At 30.0% G+C, this 23,037-nt stretch overlaps 2 protein-coding genes across 5 annotated transcripts; both read right to left on the bottom strand.

Moving 5' to 3' along the window:
• Nucleotides 1-8,884: 8,884 nt before the first annotated feature.
• On the bottom strand, nucleotides 8,885-10,094 carry LOC121218166 (BRI1 kinase inhibitor 1). Its single transcript, XM_041094931.1, has one exon. The coding sequence runs from the start codon at nucleotides 9,855-9,857 to the stop codon at nucleotides 8,991-8,993; it is 867 nt and encodes a 288-aa protein (XP_040950865.1). The 5' UTR covers nucleotides 9,858-10,094; the 3' UTR covers nucleotides 8,885-8,990.
• Nucleotides 10,095-17,123: 7,029 nt separating this feature from the next.
• LOC107940315 (probable protein phosphatase 2C 12) lies at nucleotides 17,124-22,685 on the bottom strand. 4 transcript variants are annotated; one of them, XM_041094930.1, is made up of 10 exons: nucleotides 22,512-22,685; nucleotides 21,826-22,123; nucleotides 21,511-21,682; nucleotides 20,467-20,620; nucleotides 20,320-20,383; nucleotides 19,741-19,848; nucleotides 18,453-18,578; nucleotides 18,103-18,332; nucleotides 17,733-17,935; nucleotides 17,124-17,635 (listed from the first exon to the last, which is right to left on the bottom strand). In XM_041094930.1, the coding sequence occupies exons 2-10, from the start codon at nucleotides 22,021-22,023 to the stop codon at nucleotides 17,610-17,612; spliced, it is 1,281 nt and encodes a 426-aa protein (XP_040950864.1). In that variant the 5' UTR covers nucleotides 22,024-22,123; nucleotides 22,512-22,685; the 3' UTR covers nucleotides 17,124-17,609. The 4 variants fall into 4 exon arrangements, with proteins under 4 accessions (XP_040950864.1, XP_016729241.2, XP_040950863.1 ...); XM_016873752.2 differs by having other exon boundaries at nucleotides 22,473-22,641; XM_041094929.1 differs by having other exon boundaries at nucleotides 21,826-22,370; nucleotides 22,512-22,635.
• Nucleotides 22,686-23,037: the final 352 nt, after the last annotated feature.

Genomic DNA, 23,037 nt, shown 5'->3' with positions numbered 1-23,037 from the left:
TGCTATTATTTCGAGAACATTAAGCCCAACAACGAACGTCGTATTACTTGGGAAACTCACATGGAAGACGGACAATTCATTGCCCAAACACTCTCACTTTTCGGGCGAACCCTCGGGCCAAGCCTCAGGTCTACTTGCAACGTGGATATTTAGATTAGATTGAAACTCTATGTGATTAGCTGCTAAAAGTATACGATTGTTTATTCTCTATTTTTATATTGTAAACAAGTTATCTTATTATTGTTTTAATGGGATTGTGATAGACCTTCTAGTTAGCAAGTCTTGAACATAAATCTATTTAAGAGAGAGACTTGTATAGGTTTTTGTATTAAGAATTTTGAATCATTATGGGGTGTGTGATGGGTTAGGGTCACTTGTTGTAATTGTTGAAGAGAGTGAATATTTTTCCTTGAGCTAGGCTCTGTAAACATAAGGAAAACGAACTACGTAAACAACTCATGTGTGCTCTTTATATTATTGGTTTTCAAATTTGGTGCCAGAGAAGTGTCCACTTCTCTACTGTTCATTCCAAACACTTAGTTAAATCACTAGCAACAATTTAATAACTTCAGGTTTAATTAAAAGTTTCAAATCTTTGAGAGAGCTTGATTACAATGTTCAAAAAAATTTGAGAGGACCTAGTTAAAAATTTTAATAATTTTAAAGGGCATAATGAAAAAAATTCAAAATTTTTGGAGGGCCAAGGCCAACTTTAGTTCCCTCAATGGTTGATAAATAAAGATTATTCATCACCCATTCTTCTAAAATTTAAAATTTAATCTCTATACTTTAAAAAAAATTTATTTGTATAGTATTATTAATAAGCTCAAAATAACAATTTCATTAATTTTTCTATCAAAGCCATGTATTTTTTAAGGAAATTTTTATTATTATTATTCAATCATATATTTAGAACAATGTGGAAATTTAATTAAGGCCCTTTTTTCTTAAATAAAATCATCTTTTTTAAGGATAACAGCTAACGATATTATCAAATTGGGCCTATTAATAATGTTATGAAGAAAAAAAATCATATCAAATTTGTAGGATTAAATCTTAAATTTTAGTAATAATACAGGGACTAAAACTAGAATTAAACCATTTACCTCCAACTGTTTGTGCTAAAATGGAATTGAGCATGTACAACGGTTTGTGTTAGGCGGATCATTGTCTTGTTCTTAGATATTTCAGCTACTTGTCATGGTATCTTTTTAGACCAGTAGACAAAGTTGTTGCTGCTCATTGCCAACTACTTACCGTCTGACGGAGTTAAAGTTTTAGGGTGATTTGGATAGACGGTGCGGCGCATTTTATTTATTTTTTATTTCATGTTATAATATCGTTATAATATTTAATCTCATCGTCACCGCTGTTTTTACACTAACCGTAGGTAAATGTACCGTCCATTCAAACTTACCTTAAATATATAATATTAAAAACCATTAAATTATAAAAATATTTTTTATATTTTAAATATGAAAATATTTTTTAAAATTAAAATTTTTAAATGATTTGAAAGTGAAAGAAGAACATTGGGGCTTAGAGTAGCCCCCTTTAGGCCCCTCCTAGCAAGTTAGGTGAATTACAAATACGCCTGTATGTGTGCATATTAGTGTATTTGATGTTTTGGTTTGCTTTTGTGTTATAATTATATTTGGGTTAAAATATGTTTTATAGTTTCTATATTTTGTGAAAGCTGTGGATTTAGAATTTATATTTTAATTTAATTATTTTAGTTTCTGTATTTTTTAAAATTTAGAATTTCAGTTTTAATAATAGTTGTTAAATTCATTAGTTAAATTCTGTTATTTCTAAAATTGACGAGGCAAACAAATTATCTTTTTTTTTTCAATACCATTGTAAGCTTGTTAGTTTCATATATCACTCGCTTGGAATTCAGTAAATGGATTAATGATTTTTATTTTTGTCAAGATTAAAATTTGAATATTCAAAAAGTATAGAGACTTAGAACGATCAAATTGAAGAATATTGACTAAACCTACAACAGTAAACATAATACAAAACTAGTAACTAAATTTACCCAAACAAATTTAACTGTTACTATTTGAGTTAGAACCAGGATTTCAAAATTCGAAAAAGTATAAAGACTAAAATCGACCAATTCGAAAAATACAAAAATTAAAATTAATCAAATTAAAATAGATGAATTAAATACATGAAGATATTATGTCTTTCTTTATTTTATAAGTGGTTAAAGATTTTGACATGTCTCTCAACAAGTTGTTGGTCTAGTTGCAAAAGTTGGACTTGTAAAGCTTCAAGTCCCAAGTATATATTAATTTCGCACATTCGGTTGGTTTTGGATTAGGTTTATCTTAAATCGAGTAAATTTGAGTTTTAAAATCTATGGATAATCTTAGTTTAAATAATTTTCGAGTTTAGCTATTTGAGTCATTTTGAATTTAAATTGTTTCGTATTTGGGTTAACTTTATGTTCAAGTTAATTTGGATTTAACACTATTTGAGTAATTTTTTTATATTTTTTACTTTTGATAATTTCTTGTCAATTTATTTATTTTCTAAATGGCTAATCTAACAACTAGTTGGACTTCAGCCATAGAGGCTTTTAGTATAGTGTTAAAAATATTTTTCTAAGCTGTAAATCCCTAAATTTTGAAATGTACCATTTTTTTTTCATATTTATACATTCAACATTAAATAATATTTGGTCAAATAAGTTAAAAAGGACTTGGATTATTATCAAAAAAAAAATTTAAAAAATCCCCTAAGCTTTATAAGAAATATTATTTTATACTATATTTTAATTATTATTTTTTTCATTTTCTATTTTAATCATCATCCAAGTAGGGGTGTAAACGAGACACTAATAATCGCAAGTTACTCAAGTTTGACTCGAAAAAATTCAAACTCGATTCAGTAAATTATCAAGTAGAGCTTGAGCAGCTCAAGCTATCAATTGAGCCAATTTCAGGTTTAGTAATAATTGACTCGAACAGCTCATGAAATTATTAAATTACATTATTACCCTCAATTTATATCTTATTAAACATTAAGATTAATTATAATGTCGAGCTCGAACTTGAGTACCAAAATTAGTAATTGGCTTAATCAAGCTCAAAATCGAGTAATTCAATTATATCTCAAGCTAGGCTCGAGTCTAAAAAAAATCCGATTGAGTCCAATTCAAGTATCGAATTTCAAATTTCGAGTAACTAAACCGTATTTGGACTCGACTCAACTAGATTACCCCTTAATTTCAAGTTGGAGAGCAATAAAGAAGAATATTGGTATTGGATGGATAAATAAGCGAAGCCCAAGCCCTCTAGTTCATAGCTAGTTGGGTCCATTTTAACTCCAAACTAGCTTGGGTCATTAAGAAAAATAAAAAAATGTATTCAAATTAAGAGTTTTGGATGATTTTTTATATGAAAATTGTATTTTTAAAAATATATATTACATAAGAGATATTGATTTTTTTTATTATATTTTCTTTTGAAAATTTATCAAATATGATGCAAAAGTCATAAAACGAAATTTATTTTATCAAAATAAATCTCAAAACTGAATCAAATCGAACTGATTTATCCTAAAGAATTCAAAAAATCCAAATAACGAACAAACCAAATTGAGTTTAACTCCAATAAAATTCAAAGAAAAAGAAATATTGAATCAAATACTATATTTAGATAAGATAGTTTATTCTAAGCCATTGCTTTTGATGTTAACATTATAAACCACAAATGAGAGAGCTTTGGATTGTTGTGGATTTTTTTTTTTTGTATCTTTTGCAACTCAACTCTTTATCTTTTTTCAAATATGTGGTTGATAGCTAATTGTATTTATTTGTTGAGTAGGCCTTGCAATTATGTTAGATGTTTAATCAAATCATCAATTAAATCCTACCCTTTCCCTTTTCAAACTTTTATCATATATATATATACTAATATTTAAGTTTTTTATTAAGTTAGTGTCACGAGTCAATCGAGTATCAATTCAGTTGAAAAAACACCCAAAACTCATTTATTTTACAAAGTAATAGATATTATTATGAGAGTAGTTTTATATATGATATGATTTAAATCAAAAACACCATAATCTCTAAAATATTAACTTTACGGTTTCAACATTTTTTATATCAATTTATTATTTATCACACTGTAAGTGTGACATAATGTAATATATATAAGTACACAAGTCTTATATATGGTAAGGGAATCACAATAAAGCCTTTTCCTTTTTTTTCTTTTTTTTGGTTATAGTTCACTAACATTCATGAATTAACCATGCATCCAAATGTCGTACTAGAGAAGGTGGGTAAGGACTCCGACCCCCTAAAATGAAAAATATATGTTTTAGTCTTTACAAAATTCAAAAATTTATAAATCAATATATGATAAAGTTGCATTTTAGGCCCCTACAATGATAAACTTATGATTTATTTTTTCTAAAAATTATAAAGTTTTAATCTTACAATGAAAAATATTACATTTTAGTTCTCATAAAAAAATTTAATGTAATTTTGATCCCTCCAAAAAAATTTCTCGTTACACCAATGGATGCATCTAATATTATCCTGTATATAAGTGTGTGTTGTGTCAATTGACATCGAAAATATAGATTCGAGTGCACTAAAATATTTTTATCATTTTATTTAAAGGTTAAAGATGGATTATAAATATTTTTTTCACATCAATAAAAAATCTTCCATTAATTTTCTCATAACACTATTTTTATTTTATTTTAAAGATGATTGTAAATATGAGATATTAATGTTGGTCCAAATGAAATAGACAGATCATAATTATATATATCACAGAAATCTCAATGTCTCTTTCTCTTACCTTATAATTTCGTAACACTCTTTTGCTCTTTAATGTTTCATGTTCATTGAATCATGTATCTCTTATATATATATATACACATATATATAAATGCAGTTTCACGACAATATGGATCTTTGAATTTTGTTACAGTAATTAATTTCTCCTCGGTAAGAAACATTAGAGATTGTCCCAATTTTTTGGGGTCGTTTCTGTTTTGTTGTTGTTGAATTTTATATCTTCACTGTGGCACATCATGATTTTTTAGAGATGAATCATAGAATCAACCTAATCAATTCGATTTTAAATTATTCGAATTTTATCAATTCGATACGATAATAAAAAGTTAATAAATTTAATCTATTCAATACAGACTCGAAATTAACCTAAACAAAATATAAAACGAACTCGAAATAATTTAAACCTAAAATAACTCAAATTTAGATAGTTTAATCTGAAATAACGTCTGGCAAGCTTAATAGATCCGATCCAAAATGACTCTAATCCAAAATGATTCAAAGCAATACATGCAACTATCATCTTTTATCAGGCTGTTTTCCTATTTTTTTTCATCGCTGTTTGAGAATAGAAATTCCATGGGTGAAAGTACCTTCTACATCCCTTTGTTTTAAAGATCGGATTAAATTAGTCTTTTTATTTAATTTTTATATTATTAAAAAGAATCAAATAAGATCAAAATGTAATGAAGTTAACATTTATGATCAATCTACTCTTTTTGAGATAATGTCTAGAACTATCCATAGTCCCTCCCTAACCCATAAATAGGAGGATAATGTGCTTCAGCACACTCAAACTCCTCCTGCATTGGCAACAATGCTTATTTCAATCAAGTTAAAACTCAATCGGTAATTTTTTTTTCTAAAATCATAAATTTTTTTAAAAAAATATTAACTTTTTCAAACAACGAATAACATTTTTTTAAAATAACGAATATTAATATTTAATTTAATTTGATTCATTTTAATAATACAATATAATAGTAAATAAACTAATTTGATTAAGTCTCTGTAATAGAGGGACCTATTAGGTTGTTTCACCAATTCCCGTGTATAACTAAAATGAAATTTCAGCCCTTAAATATTGGTTTCACTAATCTCAGCAATGCATTCATGCGAGCCACTAAATTATTTAGCAAGTTTATATTTTGGTCAATTAACTTCAAAAAGTAATAAAATAGTCATTCAATTATTTGAAAGTTTACTTTTAAGTTATTGGACGGTTAAAATTGCTGCTATATGACATTCTATGTTTGCACCGCTTGCACCAATTGAAAGCTTCCATTACTCTTCTCTTTTACAGTTTAGTTTTTTTTATAAAATATTTTAAACGTTATAAATCTACAAAGCAAAATCTAAACAACTTTCTTCTTCGATCTCCAACGTTGGCTGTTAGAACAACTTAGATCTAAAGTATGTTCTTCTACTTGTCAATGGGTAGTGATCCACCCAATGGCGGATCCTAAGACTAAGTTTTGGGGGCTAATCTAATAAAATTTTCAAAAATTAGGAGTTTAATAATTTTTTTTAAAATGGGCTAATTAAAATTTTAATATTTTTTGTGAAATTAATGAAAATTTTTAAATTTTTGAGGGGGATTAATTAAAATTTAAAAAAATTAAGGGAAAAATCAAAATTTTCCAAAATTTTGGGCCCTTGTAACAGTCCGCCCTTGGATCTACCGTACCAATTGTCCAATTATCACTTGGAGCTCATTAGTTAGACTTAAAAAAAAAAACTCTAACAACCCATCGACTTGAATAAAAAATTTCAAATAGTTCAATTACTTAAATGAAAACTATCAAATATTTTAATGATCATTTTGTAACTTTTTTAAAATTGAGTGACCAAAACATAAATTTACTAATACTTTAATTATCTTAACCTTAATTTACCCTTAAAACAACAAAGAAAAAGCACTTCCACAACTCATATATTTGAGTGTGTGGTTGTATCACCAGGCAGATACAAAATATTATATGACCATACAAAAGGAGAGAACTCAATCAATGGTTACCATCATTACAATCAATCATCCAACATACATTATTATCAATGCTTTGTTAATGGCACTGGAATGAAATTATTTGATATATTATAAGTTTTGATCATATATGTTCTTTTTTAACGTAATATTTAAAATTATTTATAATTCCTCCTCAACCTATAAATAAGAGAAAAATGTATTTCAGCATACTCGGATCCACGTCCTCCTGTATTGACAACACTACCCATACCAATCGAGTTAAGACTCAATCCACGTTTGATATAATATTTAAGCTTCCTAACATTGGTTGATAAAAAGCATATATTGCACATTGTTGTTGTTGTACTTGATACTATCAAGTCAATAAATGTATGTCCCACATCTCTTCTCATAGATACTACCACTTCTTTTTATGGCACCTAAGACCAGCAATGGCTTTTGTTCCCTTTTCATTGGCTTTATTGATTATAAAGCCACACTGTTCTCGCTTTAGCTGCAGATACTAACATGGCCTTTTTACTATTGGTTTCACAACTAAACACTGTTTGATTCATGGGAAATGGTAGAGAATGATATTTTTTTAAGAAAAAAGGAGAAAATGGTAGCTTGGTGGTGAGGAGTTAGATTAGGGCTAAAGCTAGAAATCTGTTTTAGGGTCAGAAATGATTAAAATTTTGGGGTTAAAGAGTCATTTTATTATTATATTAATTTTTATTTTCTTAAAATTAAAGAGATTAATAGATTATTTTCCATTTTGGGGATCAAGGCAACTTTCAGGTGGTGAATCAACAAATTTTTTTAGTGAGAAACAGAATTGAATTATAAAAGTTTTAGAGGTCAAAATATAATTTTATCATTTATTAATTTATGATTTCATCATTTTTGAAGGGGTTAAATGCAAATTTTTATTTATTTTAAAAGGTTCTAAGTGTAGTTTTACCATATGTTAACCTAAACTTTCATTATTCATAAAGGAATTGAATTGCATAATTTTCATTTTTAGGAGGTCAAAACCCCTGCCAACCCCTTAAACTCGCCTTTGGCACTGTTTGCCCCTCTCCCTCCGCTTTAGTGTTCATCCTTTTATTGAAAAAAAAAATCGATCCTTGACTTGATACTAAAATGAATCATTATGGGGTTTTAGCTTAAAAGTGTGTATCTTTTTTTGATACAATTAATTAACGCTCACGATTTTATTCATAAAATATACTTTATAAGACGTAAACACTTGTGTATCTTAAGATCAACTTTAGTACAAAATTGATGCGGGATTCATAACTCCAATATCAGGCCCATTGTTCCATACAACACATTATTAGCACACTAAAGCTGACTCTCGTACTAAATATCATAATTCACACAAAATATTACCCGTTTAACCTATTTGACCTTACAATTTTAGAGGTAATCCAAATACTTGACCAATTCTAATACACAATTTTAAGAAATAAAATTCAATGTAAGTTTGGATGGGCGGTGCGTTTACCTGTGGTTAGTGTAAAAACAGCGGTGGCGGTGAGATTAGGCACTGTAGCGATACTGTAGTGTGAGACAAAAAGTAAACTAAACGCACCGCACCCAATCACCCATCCAAACCCACCCTCCATCTTTAAGATTATGAAACATAATTGCATTGTAGTTTGTGCAAATATTAAAATATTAAATATACCCACTATATTATATGAAATGCAATCAACTTAGAGCAATTTTCACTTCCATTATTAAGTTAATGCCCTTAACATTATTGTCACCAGGACACAGTAAAAACAAAAAAAAAAGAGTTTAATTTTATTCTAAAACTAATTTCATAATTCTTAATTTTCTTTATACTTCTTTCTTATATACAAAAATATAACGATATAAGTACTATAAAGACTTATGTAGTAGGTATCAGTTGTATTTTACCTTTTTTATTTAAAAAATTGATAAATTAGTCTCTATAGATTAGATTAAAAATTAAATTAATCATTTTTATTAAAAATTTCATTCATTTTTACCGTTAAAAACTTACGTGCGAATAGTGTACCTTATGCTGACATATAAGGACCAGTTTTTAACGGTAGAAATAAATAAACCTTTTTAATAAAAAGATCAATTTACTCTTTAATATAACGTATAAAAACTAATTTAACCATTGTTTGATCAAGTGATACAAAATGCAAAAACCCCAAATTTAGCTATAACCTAGCATTGAAGTCTATCTTCCCCCCTAATTGAATTCTTACAATGAGCAATAGCAGCTTGAATTGCGGCCTGCAACTCTTCCATAGTACTATCACTTGTGGTTGAAACAAGAAGACCACTATTTGTAGGTGATGTCCTCATTGAAACAGGAGCTGATGAACATTGATGATCCCCACTTTTTCTATTCCTCAAAGTACTTAAATTCCCAGAAAATGAATAAGCTTGCCTATGGACATGATAAAGCTCATTATCTCTTTTCTTACCTTTAAAGGACAACAATGGCTTAACCATCTTTAAATACCTTTTCAACACATCACTTACATCAAATCTAATCTTTCTCTTACTGTTTTTCTCTTCGTGATCATCTTCAACAACCCTTTTCTGCTGCCGTTTGTTGAAACTGAACAAAGAGAAAGACTTGGATTTTTTTGACCTTGTTGATTCAGTATTGTTATTGCCACCATGGTTGGTACTCTTGATATTGCTGTCACTTTTGCTGGTAGGCACAGGAAGGGTGGTGGTGAAGCTGTCTGTGGATGAGCGTGGAGAGATTGTAGAAAGGTGAGAAAGGAGATGAAGAGGGAGTAAATGTCCATGGAAGAATATATCATCAGCTGGTGTTAAATCAATGGCGATTGATGATGATGATGAAGAAGATGGTGGGGTTTTGGCTTTATCTGTATTAACATTCGTGTTGTTGTTCAAAGATATAGCGAAAGAGAATTCATGTGATGGAGATGAAGACGATGATGATGATACCGCCGCCGCCGCCGCTGCCGTTGATGGTTGTTGTTGCTGGTTATCTGTTGTTGATGATGAGCTTTCTTTGGTGTTTTGCTGGTGCTGTTGGTGGTGGGAAGTATCCATTGTTGCAAAATTTTTAAACTAAGAAAGCTCACAGAAAGATTAAAACAAAGATATCAGATTCTGTATCTGAATCTGAAATGAAAATTTTTTATTCTATTTTCTCAGCTTTAGTTTATGGAGGGGATGAGGATATTAGGAGCTAGTGGGAGAGACAGATTGTTAAAATGGAGTTGGGTTTACTGTGTCCTTGGTATAAGAATACAACATATGTTTTTGGTTTATACATGTGAAAGGAGTTTTGGGTTTGGACTATTTTGATTAATTTATTTAAATTTTTTGGATTTTTAATTTTTTATTTAATTTTGACATTTAAAATTTAAGTATTCATCTTATATATGTGTACAAGTTTTGGGTTTAAATCATTTTTGGTTGATATAAATTTATCAGTTAAATTAGTTAAAATTTTCGGATTGGGTTATTCCAACTTTTTATTTGATTTATTTATACAATTCATGCACTACTTGTAGAAGCAAATCATGTCTTTAGTTGTGCTTAATGCATCTTTAATACAAAATACCACATATATTTGGTTTATACATGTGAAACTAGTTTTGATTTTGAATCGATTTGGATTTATCAGTTGAATTAGTTAAAATTTTCGGATTGAGTTATTTCGAGTTTTTTCATTTGATTTTTACATTTAAAATTTAAGTAATTTTTATATAGCACGACGTATAATAACAAATTTTCGTCTTTAATGGTATTTAATGTGTCTTTAGTGCAAAATATCATGTGAAACAAGTTTTAGGTTTAGATAATTTTTTGGTCATTTGAATTTATTGATATAATTCACATGTTATTGGTAAGAACAAATCATTGTCAATACATACGCTCTTACAATTTGAACCCAAACAATTTTTAAGGAAAATGAACACTTGATCAATGAACCACAATTTAAAATTTATTTAAATGTTTTAAATACGTATAATTTTAGATTCAAATTGTTTCGAGATTAATTGGAATAGGAATTGATATATTTTATTTTATTTAGATTGATTGCATTAAGCTTCAAGGGAGGGAAAGGGTGTGGTGGCTAATGGCTCACTAAAGAGATTGAGATGAGATGATACATTTAGCAGTATATGGATCAAAAAAAGTTGGTAGGTCCATTGTTAAATCCAATAGCTTTTATTTTATTTTATTTTATATTTTTAAATTGTTGATGAAAATATTTTTTTTCTTTTTTTTAGATCACATACATCCAAATTTGCCCACAAACATGCAGATGATGGAATGGCTACTTTATTCCCTCAATATGTGACTTGCTGATTTCATTATGACTTTAGTCTTTTTTATTTTAATTTGATAGATTCAAATTAATATTATTATTTTTATTAATTACATAATTAATCAACGGCGAAGTCAGAAAATGTTTGGGGCAGAATAAAGTCGTATATTTTTATGATAGTAAAGTGAAATTTCATCATTTTAATAGTCTATATCTTTATAATTTTTAACAGATTAGATAACTTTTTTTTCTCATTTTTGGGCTCAAAGTGTAATTTTATCATATACTAATTTAAATTTTTTTAAATTATAAAAAAACTAAAAGTGAAAATTTCCATCCCTTAGCTCTGCCCCCTGTGATTAATGTGATACGGAAATCCAGTTAATTGTGATTAATATATACAAATAAAATGCTTAAAGCTTATTTTAAAAGGATTTATACAACATTATCACTTTAATAGCAATATATACGAGTAAATATACATCATCATCACTTTAATAGTAACAATTAATAATGTTAATAGTTTAAATTTATGTAGGAGGATGTGAGTTCGAGTGCATTCAAGCACATCATTTTCCTATTTATAGGTTGATATTATATCAAAAAGATCGTATATAATCAAAATTTATAATGAAATTGTTCAAAAAAATAATCTAAATTTTTTAATAACATTATAAAATTAAATATTTATTTTCAACAGAGAAATTAAAACTATGAGTTACCAAACTAAACACTTTTTATCTTTTCACTCTTACAAGGAATAACCTAATCTGCTCTCTTTTTTTCATTTGACGTATTCGGTAGTTATATTAAAGTGTAAACTACTAAAATAGTCACTTTTGTTTGCCTTATGTTATATTTTAGTCACTTATGTTTGAAATGTTACGTTTTAGTCACTTACGTTATCGTGTTGTAACATTTTAGTCACTGAGTCGTTAATTATCGACAATGGTGTAATGGTAAGTTGATGTGGCACATTAACTCATCATTTCAAACGAAAATTTTAGGTTAAATTCTACAATTGATCCCTATATTTTTCAATTTCAACAATTTATAAATTTTCTTTTATGTTCTTCTAACTTTTTTTTCCATTCTCTTATGCTTCTCCCTCTATTTTCCTCCATTCTTCATTTCTTTTAACATAGTTTTTCTATGCTTTCCATTTGTAACTAGTCCACAAGCTCGCCTCACTCGAAAAAATTAAATTGTTCAAAAAAATAAAACATAGAAAAACTACGTTGAAAGAAATGGAGAAGGGAGGAAAACAAAGGGAGAAGCATAAGAGAATGGAAAAGAAAGAAAGTTATAAAAACATAAAAGAAAAAAATTAAATTGCTCCAAACGAAAAAATATGGGGACTGATTGTATAAATTAACCTAAAATTTTTATTTGAAATGATGATTTAACATGCCACATCAGTTTACTGTTACACCGTTAACAGAAACTAACGGCTCAGTGACTAAAATGTTACAACGTGATAACATAAGTGACTAAAACGTAACATTTCAAACGTAAGTGACTAAAATGTAACCTGAGCCAAACAAAAGTGACTATTTTGATAGTTTACCCTATATTAAATTCTGATTAAAGTTAAAAGTCAAATCAAATTAGATTTTTAAACAAAAGACAAAATTCTTCCAAACTCTAAACTTGAAACTTTACTTAAAAGGAATCAAAATTTTTACTACTCGACTGCTTTCTACGATAAAAAAAAAGAGTTATTTTTTAATGTGTTCAATCTTGACAGGAAAACAACGTCATTGAAAGAAAATGTCCCTAATCTTTTTCTTTTTTCATCGGAAGAAGTTGGGTTTTTTTCTTAAAAAAAATCTTTTAGTGGTCAGTAATTACATTAAATTTTAATTAAATTTAAAATCAAATTGAATCAAATCTCTTAAACCCGAAACTCTTTTACCAATCTATTGGAGTTTTTGTTTAACATACACACAAAGAGGTTGTTTTTCAACATGTTCCATCTTGACAAGGAAACAATGTGATTGAAGGAAAAGGTCCGAAGTTGCAACGACCCATAGTGTTAAAGGCACTTTTCTTTTTTAATGGCTTAAAAGTCCCTAGTCTACTTCCATGGTTCAACCAATTTGAAATATATACAACCTTTTTTCTTTTCTTTATTTTTTTTGCATTTTCTCAATCATAATTTTCTCTTTGAAATGGACCCGATTTGACACACCACCACTTTCAATATTTTAAGTTGGCTGGATTTTTTTTTATGATTATCAATTAATGGTTTGAATTTTCGTGACAGAAATGGATAATATTTTATTTTAAGAAAATAATTTAAGTAAAATTTGACTAAAAGTTTATGTTTTTGATTAATTAATTATTCGAAAGTTTTTATTTAAGTTATTGGATTGTTAATTTTTTTTAACGAGTTTCAAGTGATGATTCGACAATCAGTATGATGTGTCAGTATCCATCGGTGAGTAAAAAAATATATTTTAGATCCAAGTTGATCTAACGGCTAGTGCCGAAGATCAAAGAATAATTTTATTTATTTATTTTGGTTTGCAGATTCGTGATGTTAAAGTTGTTTCACGAAAAAAGACTTAACTGTAGAAAAGAATGGGTATGAGAGCTTCCGACTGATGCAAGCGGTGCGACCAGAGAGGCCATACATCAGTGATTTTAACAGTCCAATGACAATTTTGTAACTCAGAGGCAAAGCTAGAAATTTTTTCTAAAAGGGTCGAGATTAAGTTATATATTTTTGTGAGAGATAAAATGGAATTTCATCATTGTATTGGCTTATATCTTTATGGTTTTCAAAAAAACTAAATTAAAATTCCAGCATTTAGGAGGGCCAAACAATAATTTTACCACATTAATTTAAGATTTTACAATTTGGGGGAGAGGAATAAAGCAACAATTTTCCGTTGTAGAGGGAGTCAATTTCCTACTATTCCCCTCCCGTCACTCTTATTATAATTTTTTGAAGTTAGATGATTAAAATGTAAATTTATTAATAGTTTAATAACCTTAGGTGTAGTTTAATCTATGACTTGGTTATAGGTTTAAATGCAAATGATATTCATGGTTAGGATGGAGATGGACCAACCTCCCTACCATGTGGAAAATCAACGATTTTTTTTTCTTATTTCTTTGGGTCATAAGACCTAGTGTTTTATTATTAATTAAGTGCTTCTTTTGATGAGCGGTGCATTTATTTACAGTTAATGTAAAAATAACGATGACAATGAAATTAAATACTATAACGATACTGTAATGTGAAATTAAAAAATATATATAAACGCATCGCACTGAAAATAATCAACCATCTAAAAAGGCGTTAGCATTACTTGCAAGGAATGAGCTATTAAGGCTAGTTTAGAGCTATGAGCGTGTGGTAAGGAAGTTGCAAAATCAAGCATTGGTGCATAGGTTGGTTTTCATTCATTAGTCCATTTTTGAAGTAGGGATTGTAATACACTCTATAGATTTGAAATATTTGTAGGTATTTTATTAGGAAAAATCTCAAAATTATATATGAATTTTAGTTTAATGTGTAATTTTATACATGAACTTTGATTTTGATCTAATTTTCATAAATTATTAACACAATTATTTATATAGTATAATTTTATATGTATATATTATAAACAAAAATAAATAAATTTATGTATTTATCTTTTAAAACTTATATAATTACACCAAATCAAAGTCCATGTATCAAATTGCACATTAAATCAAAGTTCATACATAATTGAGATTTATCCCTATTTTATTTGGTTTTTGATAATGTTTTGGGAAACTGATTGGTGATTGAACCGGTTAAACCATCGATTTTCGATCTGAGGTAATTTAAAATAAGTAAATTATTAAAAATTTAAAAAATACAAATAAAACCTATTCAACCAATCTGTACTGATCCACGAATCAACCGATTTTATACCTCTCACTAGACCAATACCCCAACCTATCCAATTTAGTTCAAACAATATTGTTTTTCAAGGATTTAGATAATATGAGGTTCAAATATTCACAATAAATTTGAAGCAAACGTGAATATTTACCTTCCGATACCCATCACACAAATCAGCTTTTACTTTTATGAATATGGATTTGTATATAAATTATTTGTATTTGCTTAATTTTTATAAATAACGAAATTAAATATTTAAATCTATTATCCAATAAATAATTTAATTAATTTGGACTCAAATAATATAATGCAAATTCAAAGACTGAAATTATAAATATCAACCCTAACAAAGAATATATAGACTAAAGGTAGGTTTGGATGAACGGTGCATTTACCAGTGGTTAATGTAAAAATAGCCGTAACAATGAAATTAGATATTGTAGCATGAGACAAAAAGTAAACTAAACGCACCGTATTACCTCACTCATCCAAACCCATACTAAATAGGAGAAGAAAAAACATGTGAAGATAGGTCTACACATGATCTTGTGACAATAAGTTTAAACCGTCTGATTAAAATAAAAAAGGTGGGGTTGATAAGAAAAAGATGGAAGCAAAAGAAAAGAGGCATTTGACAGTTTGGTGAGAGATGGTAGACCCACACACACGTGTATATAACAAAGTGGTCCTATTAGGGTTTACATTATAGCATTTAGGGTTCTGGGTTTTTGCACCATGGGGGGAATTTTGTTCATTTTAGTAGAGGTCAACATCTCAATCATGGAGGCATTATTTTTTTGGTGGACTGACTCATCTTCTCCACTCAAAAATCTAATAATTCTATTATTTTATTTCTATGTAAAAAGATAAGGTGATGAAGATGAAGAAACAAACAGGATATAAAACAAAGATTTCACGTTCAGAACCCATTTTAAGATCCTTTTTGGTAGGGAAGCTTTTTCTGCTTTCCCCTTTTTCTTCTTTTGTCGTTGGCCACTCAATATCTTATAGACAAACAGTCAACTAGGTCTAGGAGAGATGGAAATATTACAAAACATTCAACTTCAACAAAATTAAATGATAAAATGAGTAAAACTTTCCTAGTGTTCCATTTTTCCTTCCATGGTCGAAAACTATGTTGATCTTTTTATCACTCAATTCGACAACTTATAAATGTTTTTTATATGCGAAGTATTTTGTTTGGACTTTTTTTTATTAATCTAATTATAGTTTTAATCTCTTTATTATGTAAAATAAAATAAAATTTAATCCCTTTAATTTGACAATCCATCTACTTCTAAAGTGTTATTAGTAGGTCCCCGACTCAATAACACCATTAGTATCCTGTAAAACAAAATTAAGTATTTGACAAACTATGTAAACCATGTTAAACATGATCCATGTTCAGAATTTGTGACTACTCCCAATAATGTTATCTTCACGATTTGAACCTACATTTTCTCTTTGAGAGTGTGCAGTGTATCTTACCACAACACCTAACAATGGTTAGTTCCATGGCCAAGATTATAACAATTAAAAATTTTTACATCATTATTTTATCGAGAACTAAAAGTATTATTGATTACGACATACTAATAACATTATAAAAAGTAAAAGGCCAAAATATTCTTAATTAGAGGGATTAATTCTTAATTTTCAGCATAGTAAAAGAACCAAAACAAGAATTTGACCCTTTTTTTTTGTTTCTAATGCAATTAACGACGTTGTTTAATCAAAATCTTACTCTTAATCAGTTAGTTTATTCGATTTAAATAGATTATAATCAATTGATTAGTAATTTTATTTTCTAAAACCAAACTCTACCTAATGTTCATAAAAGTAAGGCAACTTGCCTTTCAAAAAGAACTTCAATGGTACAAGGAAGAGGGTGTGGAAAGCGAGTTCACATGTATGTCGACTAGAGTCCACATCCTCCAGCCAAGCCGTGTCTACTCGTCCCCACAGCAAAGCTGGTCCCAAATGTAATACATATCTATATTCTCACACACAAGGGGCAAGATCCAGCTACTAGGTTATATCATAAATGCATCAAGACAGTACAGGGATACATATTTACATCAACCAAGTATATATGTATATTTATGGCTAAACGATTAAAAATTAATAATGGAATGGCATTGCTTAAAAGAAATAATAATAATGGAATTTTGCAGAATTTTCTATACCAAAGATTTTTACGAAGGAATGAATAACCAATGATACATGAATAAATTTCATTCAGCATGCCCCCCTAACTTTTTCACAAATGAGTATTGAGTACTTATCAAATTCCCTATATTATAACATTACATTGAAGTCCACTGTCATTTAGTGTTAGATCTATGAATTTGGAGCGACTGGTATACGATGGGATGAATAGAGATGGAGAAAAGAATTACCTTCAAGGCATGCTTGTATCCACTGCCGAGTCTATGAAAACCTTCTAGCTATTTTTTAAATCATTTTTGTCTTCTTACTCCCAAAGCCGGAACTTGAGAGTATAGATTCAAATGGATGCTCGATGCCCACTGATAAGAAATTGAAGGAAGTTACTATTTTGAGAATGCACTATTTCCCCGTTTATGACCACCGCTGGAACAATTGATAGTGCCCACAAAACCCAACAGTATTTGGAAAGATCTAGCTAGTCACTATCACTACCATGTCTATCTGAAAAAAGGGGAAAAAAAAGGATCAAGGATCTTTACTTTAGCAACATAAATTAGAAATGAAGAACAGATAGGAAGGGAGAGAGGTCTGTCATTACTTCCTGATGGTCTTTTTCCTTCCATGGCTTCTTTCTTCTCATTGCAACTAGAGCAAAGGAATGGACCGTCCCATGGACGTAACTTTACTGGATTAGATGTGCCAACATGAATAGAAATGCCTTCTCCGGGCTTCATCTCCAATTGACAGACTGCACACATGAACAGCTTAAAAATGTTGCATAGTGGATATTTAGTGTCCAACCTGCATACAATAGAAGGGTCCTCATGAGATAAAACTACCTCATCCTCTCGTCATTCATAGCATGCCATGCCCCATGGTACCGATGGACAAGAAATTTAAAAATGGATTCGATGCTTTATCTGACAATCGATGATCAAATCTATATTTAAAATAATAATAATAATAACCTTTCCGAAAGCCAAGCAGATCCCTCCTCAAATAATTCCTCCACCACATCCGGTTCCATGTAATCTTTATCTTGAGAAGATGATCCAGAATTCTTCTTGCGAAACATGGCTTTTAACATACCTTTGACTGGCTTCTTTGGTGGTGGCAGAGCAGCTGGCTTCTCTTGTGGTAAGATATCAACAACAATGCAGGTTGTATCATCTCGAAGACCCTTTGGCTTTACAGCTTCCTGTTCATTAGATACCAAGGAATCAGAACACATGAAGAAATGCAAACTTATACCAACATATTGCTCCCAGCAGCAATAGTTAAAGAGCACAATGTAGACGAGAGAATATCAGGAGTATACTTTCACAATCTGGGCAGCTGCTGCATCTGGAGGCATTCCACGACAACAATCAAGAGCTTCTTCAGCTGTTAAAGCATCCCAAACACCATCACTAGAGATAATCATCCTACCACCCGCCGTAGACAACTGCAGAAAATAGGCTAGTTGGTAAAATAAAACAATTAATAACAATCAAGAAAATGTCTTCTAATTTTAGATAAAACACTAACTCGTTCAAACAGACCCTTTTAAAGAAAATTGATTAAGAAAGAAAATTCCAAATGCAAAAGCACTTCAACCTGCAAGTATAGGACACGTGAGGATACGGATATGAAATTAATGGCTCTTCTATGGAGTTAATGATCACAAATTCAGAAATGTTACTGGTTTGGAAGTTCAAGGAACTCCATTACAGCCAAGTACATATCCAATCTCTTAAAACAGTGGCATAAGGGAAAAAATTAACATGTTGTGAAGCAAGATGTATAGAACACAATATTTGGCACCAATGGCAGACAATAATGGGAGCCTAGCTGCTGCCGCTGCCACCCCCCCAAAAAAATAAAGATTTTCTAAATCCCCTAGCATGGATATGTTTTCATATTAAATACATTTAAATGGACCCTCCAACATTATTATTTAAGTTTTATCTTAACGATAAGAAAAAAAATTGACTTCCTAGTTTCTCACAATAACTTCTCCTCTTATATATTTCAATCTTTTAAATATCTTTGTGATTGTTTTCAATGTTCCAGCTTAATCATTTGAGTTACCACTTACCAACAGCCTTTACAAAGCCAATTTTTTTGTTAAGAAGCTTTTTTTCAAATATATATACATATATTCTTGCCTTCATATGAATATCTTAAAAGTTCTGTTTTTTTCTCAAAATTCAGGTGTTCTTTTTGATGTCTCTGTTTAGTGCTAGATAAATCAGCTTATCTTAACCGCTTATGAAAAACTTTTCTTTTACAAAACTTAAAACTAGATACTTTCGCTTATTGAGATTTTATAATGAAGACTAAATTGATAACAGATTTGAAATTTATGAATCACTAAAACTAATGCATTTCATGAGATTTTTATTTTTTTAAATGGTATATTGTTTGCATATATCTTTTATATTATACAATTTTGAAGAAATAACTGAAACAAAAATAGAAAAATATATAATTTTAGTTGGTCCTTTCAAATAAAATATTGATATCCACTGCTATTAAGTGCACAAGTTAAATCAAGATATCAGGACAGGCAAACTAAAAGATATAAATTACATTATGCAAGTAGATTATGAAAGAGTAAGACAAACCTTTACTTGCTTTACGTATGGAACAGGAACAATGAACTCCCCAACATCCATATCACCAATGGATCGTGAAAGACACAAGCCTCCAGGCCAACATCTCAAAGGACCAATCTGTAAAATAACTTTACCATTAGATCACCAGCTTCAATCCACACAAATGATCAAATAGAGTTTTCTCCCATACTGAATATATTGAAATTCTCGACAAAGAATCAACTTATCATTGTTTACAAACATATCAGTATCATCTTTCATATTTCTGCAACAAAACAAGATAGGTACAAAAATGTTGTTTCTAAGTACAATTGTTACAGCTAAAATTAGTAAGGTCTACAAAGGGGTCCTCTAATCAACAAAATTATCAAATAAGTTTAATGTCTTTTTGGTGCATTTGTCAAAAGTGTCACACATGCCTGAAACTAGCATCTGGATTGTGTTTTCTAAGTATTGTGGTTGCACATCCATTCACATTAATGTATCATTGCGTTTTACTGATGGAAAGAAAAGGCTAACATTCTAGATAAAATTTGTTAAAGCACACAAAAGCATTAAGATGCACAACCGTAGGGGAAGTGGAAATACCTCTGCACCACCACCAGCATTTAACCGACCAACCTCACCCCCACTTGCAGTGATTCGATGCCTCCTAAGAAGATGAAAACAGAAGGTAAGGCCTCAATATTTTGGGGAAAGTTTTAAGATACAGCAAAGACTATGCCAAAGACTTACTCCTCTTCATTGCATTCAAGCCTATGATCAGCGGACAAGTGATATATTCCACCTTCAGCTGATTCAAATATACAGCAGGAATCACCAACAGATGCCACTGTTACAACCCATCCTTCTAATATCACAAAGGTTACAGTAGTTCCTGACGTTTTTGCTGGAAAGAAAACCATAGCATGTCTATCAAATACTAAACATGAGAGAGTGAACTCAAGAAGTTATTACCGAAAACTTTAAAAATTAAAAGCAAAATAAAAAGCTAATAATAATATGTCCAATCCTCTTTATTGCAATCCCTGTCCAATGAATGGAAGAAACTCCGTGCTTATGTACACGAATTTTTATGGTCAAGTAAAATTATCATAAAAAGTATGGTATAATAATTATTGATGAAACAGCCTGGTGTAACTGTTGGTAGAGCTTGTGAATTATCAAGCTGGACAGTGATCGGTGGTGCCAACTTAACTATATGTAGACCAATGTCATGTTGACATATCCAGACTATCAGTTAACTATTGACAAAACAGTCAAAAACCAAAGATCAGAATAATAAGATCATGTGAATATTAGACAAGCTGATCTATAGATAAATATCTGCTAATCTGCTATCCATTGTTGTATAAGGGAAAGCACTACAGCTCCATGATAGCATCACAACCAAACAGTGACCCCACTAACACCTGAGTAACCACAGGTGGCACAAATCAACTATCACAAAACAATATCTACCAACTTCCGAAAAGCAACTCTTCCTACATATCAGAACGTTTTCTCCATGGATGTTCATAATGATAAATTAGTAAAATTCCATATCTATATGGACATAAAACAGTTAGTTGAGTAAGAAAGGATACTACCTAAGTCTACATTGATATGAGCATAAGTACTACAATAGAGGAGTGCATGAACAACATGCATAAACAGTAGCAACCACTCCCAAAGAAAGTGCATAACTGTATAGACAAATATTCCTTTTTATCCAAAGGTTATCCTATAAAACATATACTATACACAGATGTATTGACATAAAAATAAAATAATTCTTACCTCTCTGTTGAAAATCTTTATCTGTTTTAACAAAACCTGCAACCAAAGCTCTCGGAAGGGCAGCAACCCATTCATCTCTATTAAGATCTGCCGGAATGGCACTTAGAACATTGTTAAGAAGATTCTCTTTCGTGTAAATAGCAGCTGCAGATCCATTGTGTCCGTCAAAGAGCTGCCAAAATATATTTTTTTTTAAATAACGTTTAGCAATACCAGCCTATAAAAGTTTATAAATCTTTATATTCCAGTGCTGCAAATTACATGCTTTTAAGATTAGCGTTGATTTAGGTAGTATGAGAGACCCAAAATTCATACCCCAAAAACCGAGAATGTGGTGAAACCATCTCCTAGCGCTCTTTGGCATTCTGTTTTAAGCAACGTAAAATCTTCACCTTTCTTGCTGTGACTTGCTAGCCCGTGTACAATCTCCGGGTCTTCGATCTTTTCGCTAGCTAATTCACGTTTCAATAAAACCGACAGCGGTACCGTTTGATGCTCACCTCTCGTAGACATTGTTTCTTAATTTTCCAAATCCAAAAAAAACCACGTCAACGGCTAAAATTCACCTCAAAAACAATGCCTCTTAACCCTCCATGGATTACACTCAAAGATCCTAAAAGATGCACACGATGCAGGCTTTTCAATAATCAAATCGCGAAATAACCGAAATTAATATTTGAATCCATCAACAATAATCTGAAACAATTACAATTAAACAACAATGGCTAGGGCAAAAAACATCGAGATCTTCCACAAAAAAATCCGATTTACATAAAAATCTGAACGAGTCGATCAGATTCTTGATCGAAAACCGGAATCAATGTAGACATTAAAAAATTACAAAAAAAAATCCTCTGAATCTGTTAACCATAATAGAAAAGAAAAACAAAACGAATCTTAGATATGGATATGAAAAACATAACAAAATTGAATAATCCAAAAAAAAAAAAAAGGAAAATTACAAAGAAATCGATTGATTTGCAAATGGAGGAGGAGATTACGTCGCCGAGGAATTGAATTAATCTCTACGATCGAGAGAAATGCAGATCGTGGCGCCCTGCAAATAAACAATTTTTTTTTTGTTGATCGATAAAAAAAAAACTCTTTCTGTGAGAGAGAGGATAAATGAGAAACATAAAGGGGAAAATTTTTAAATAAATAAATAACAAATTCCCTTTTTTTTACAACGCCCTTTTTTTTGCCTTTTTATAATATCTGACGTGGCAAAAACGGCGGGATTATGCTTGACTCGGCTGCACGAACCAGAAATAGCCGTTCGTTTTCAAGCCGATGTATGTATTTGACCTTTGGGTCCACCATTGGGTGTGTATTGACCGTTGGATTAAGGTTGATTTAGAATCTAAAGATCATAATCAAACGTATTTTCAGTACTATGGCCCACAATGAGAAATATTCGTGGGCCACACCTTTACTCCCTTTTTTTATATAAAGGTCTAATTTTGTTTTATGTCCTCTATTGTGCAGAAATTTAGGATTTAATCCCTCTGGTTTTAACTTTGTATAATT

The sequence above is a fragment of the Gossypium hirsutum genome, chromosome D06 (genome assembly GCF_007990345.1).
Source record: "Gossypium hirsutum isolate 1008001.06 chromosome D06, Gossypium_hirsutum_v2.1, whole genome shotgun sequence".
Classification (NCBI taxonomy): Eukaryota; Viridiplantae; Streptophyta; class Magnoliopsida; order Malvales; family Malvaceae; genus Gossypium; species Gossypium hirsutum.
This window is presented reverse-complemented; position numbering and strand designations above follow the sequence as displayed.

Coding starts and splice junctions, on each gene's coding strand:
- LOC107940315 (XM_041094930.1), bottom strand. CDS start 22,023: ATGTCTACGAGAGGTGAGCATCAAACGGTACCGCTGTCGGTTTTATTG. Junction 21,683..21,825: donor CCACATTCTCGGTTTTTGGG/GTATGAATTTTG, acceptor ATATTTTGGCAG/CTCTTTGACGGACACAATGG. Junction 20,384..20,466: donor CTTGAATGCAATGAAGAGGA/GTAAGTCTTTGG, acceptor TCATCTTCTTAG/GAGGCATCGAATCACTGCAA.
- LOC121218166 (XM_041094931.1), bottom strand. CDS start 9,857: ATGGATACTTCCCACCACCAACAGCACCAGCAAAACACCAAAGAAAGC.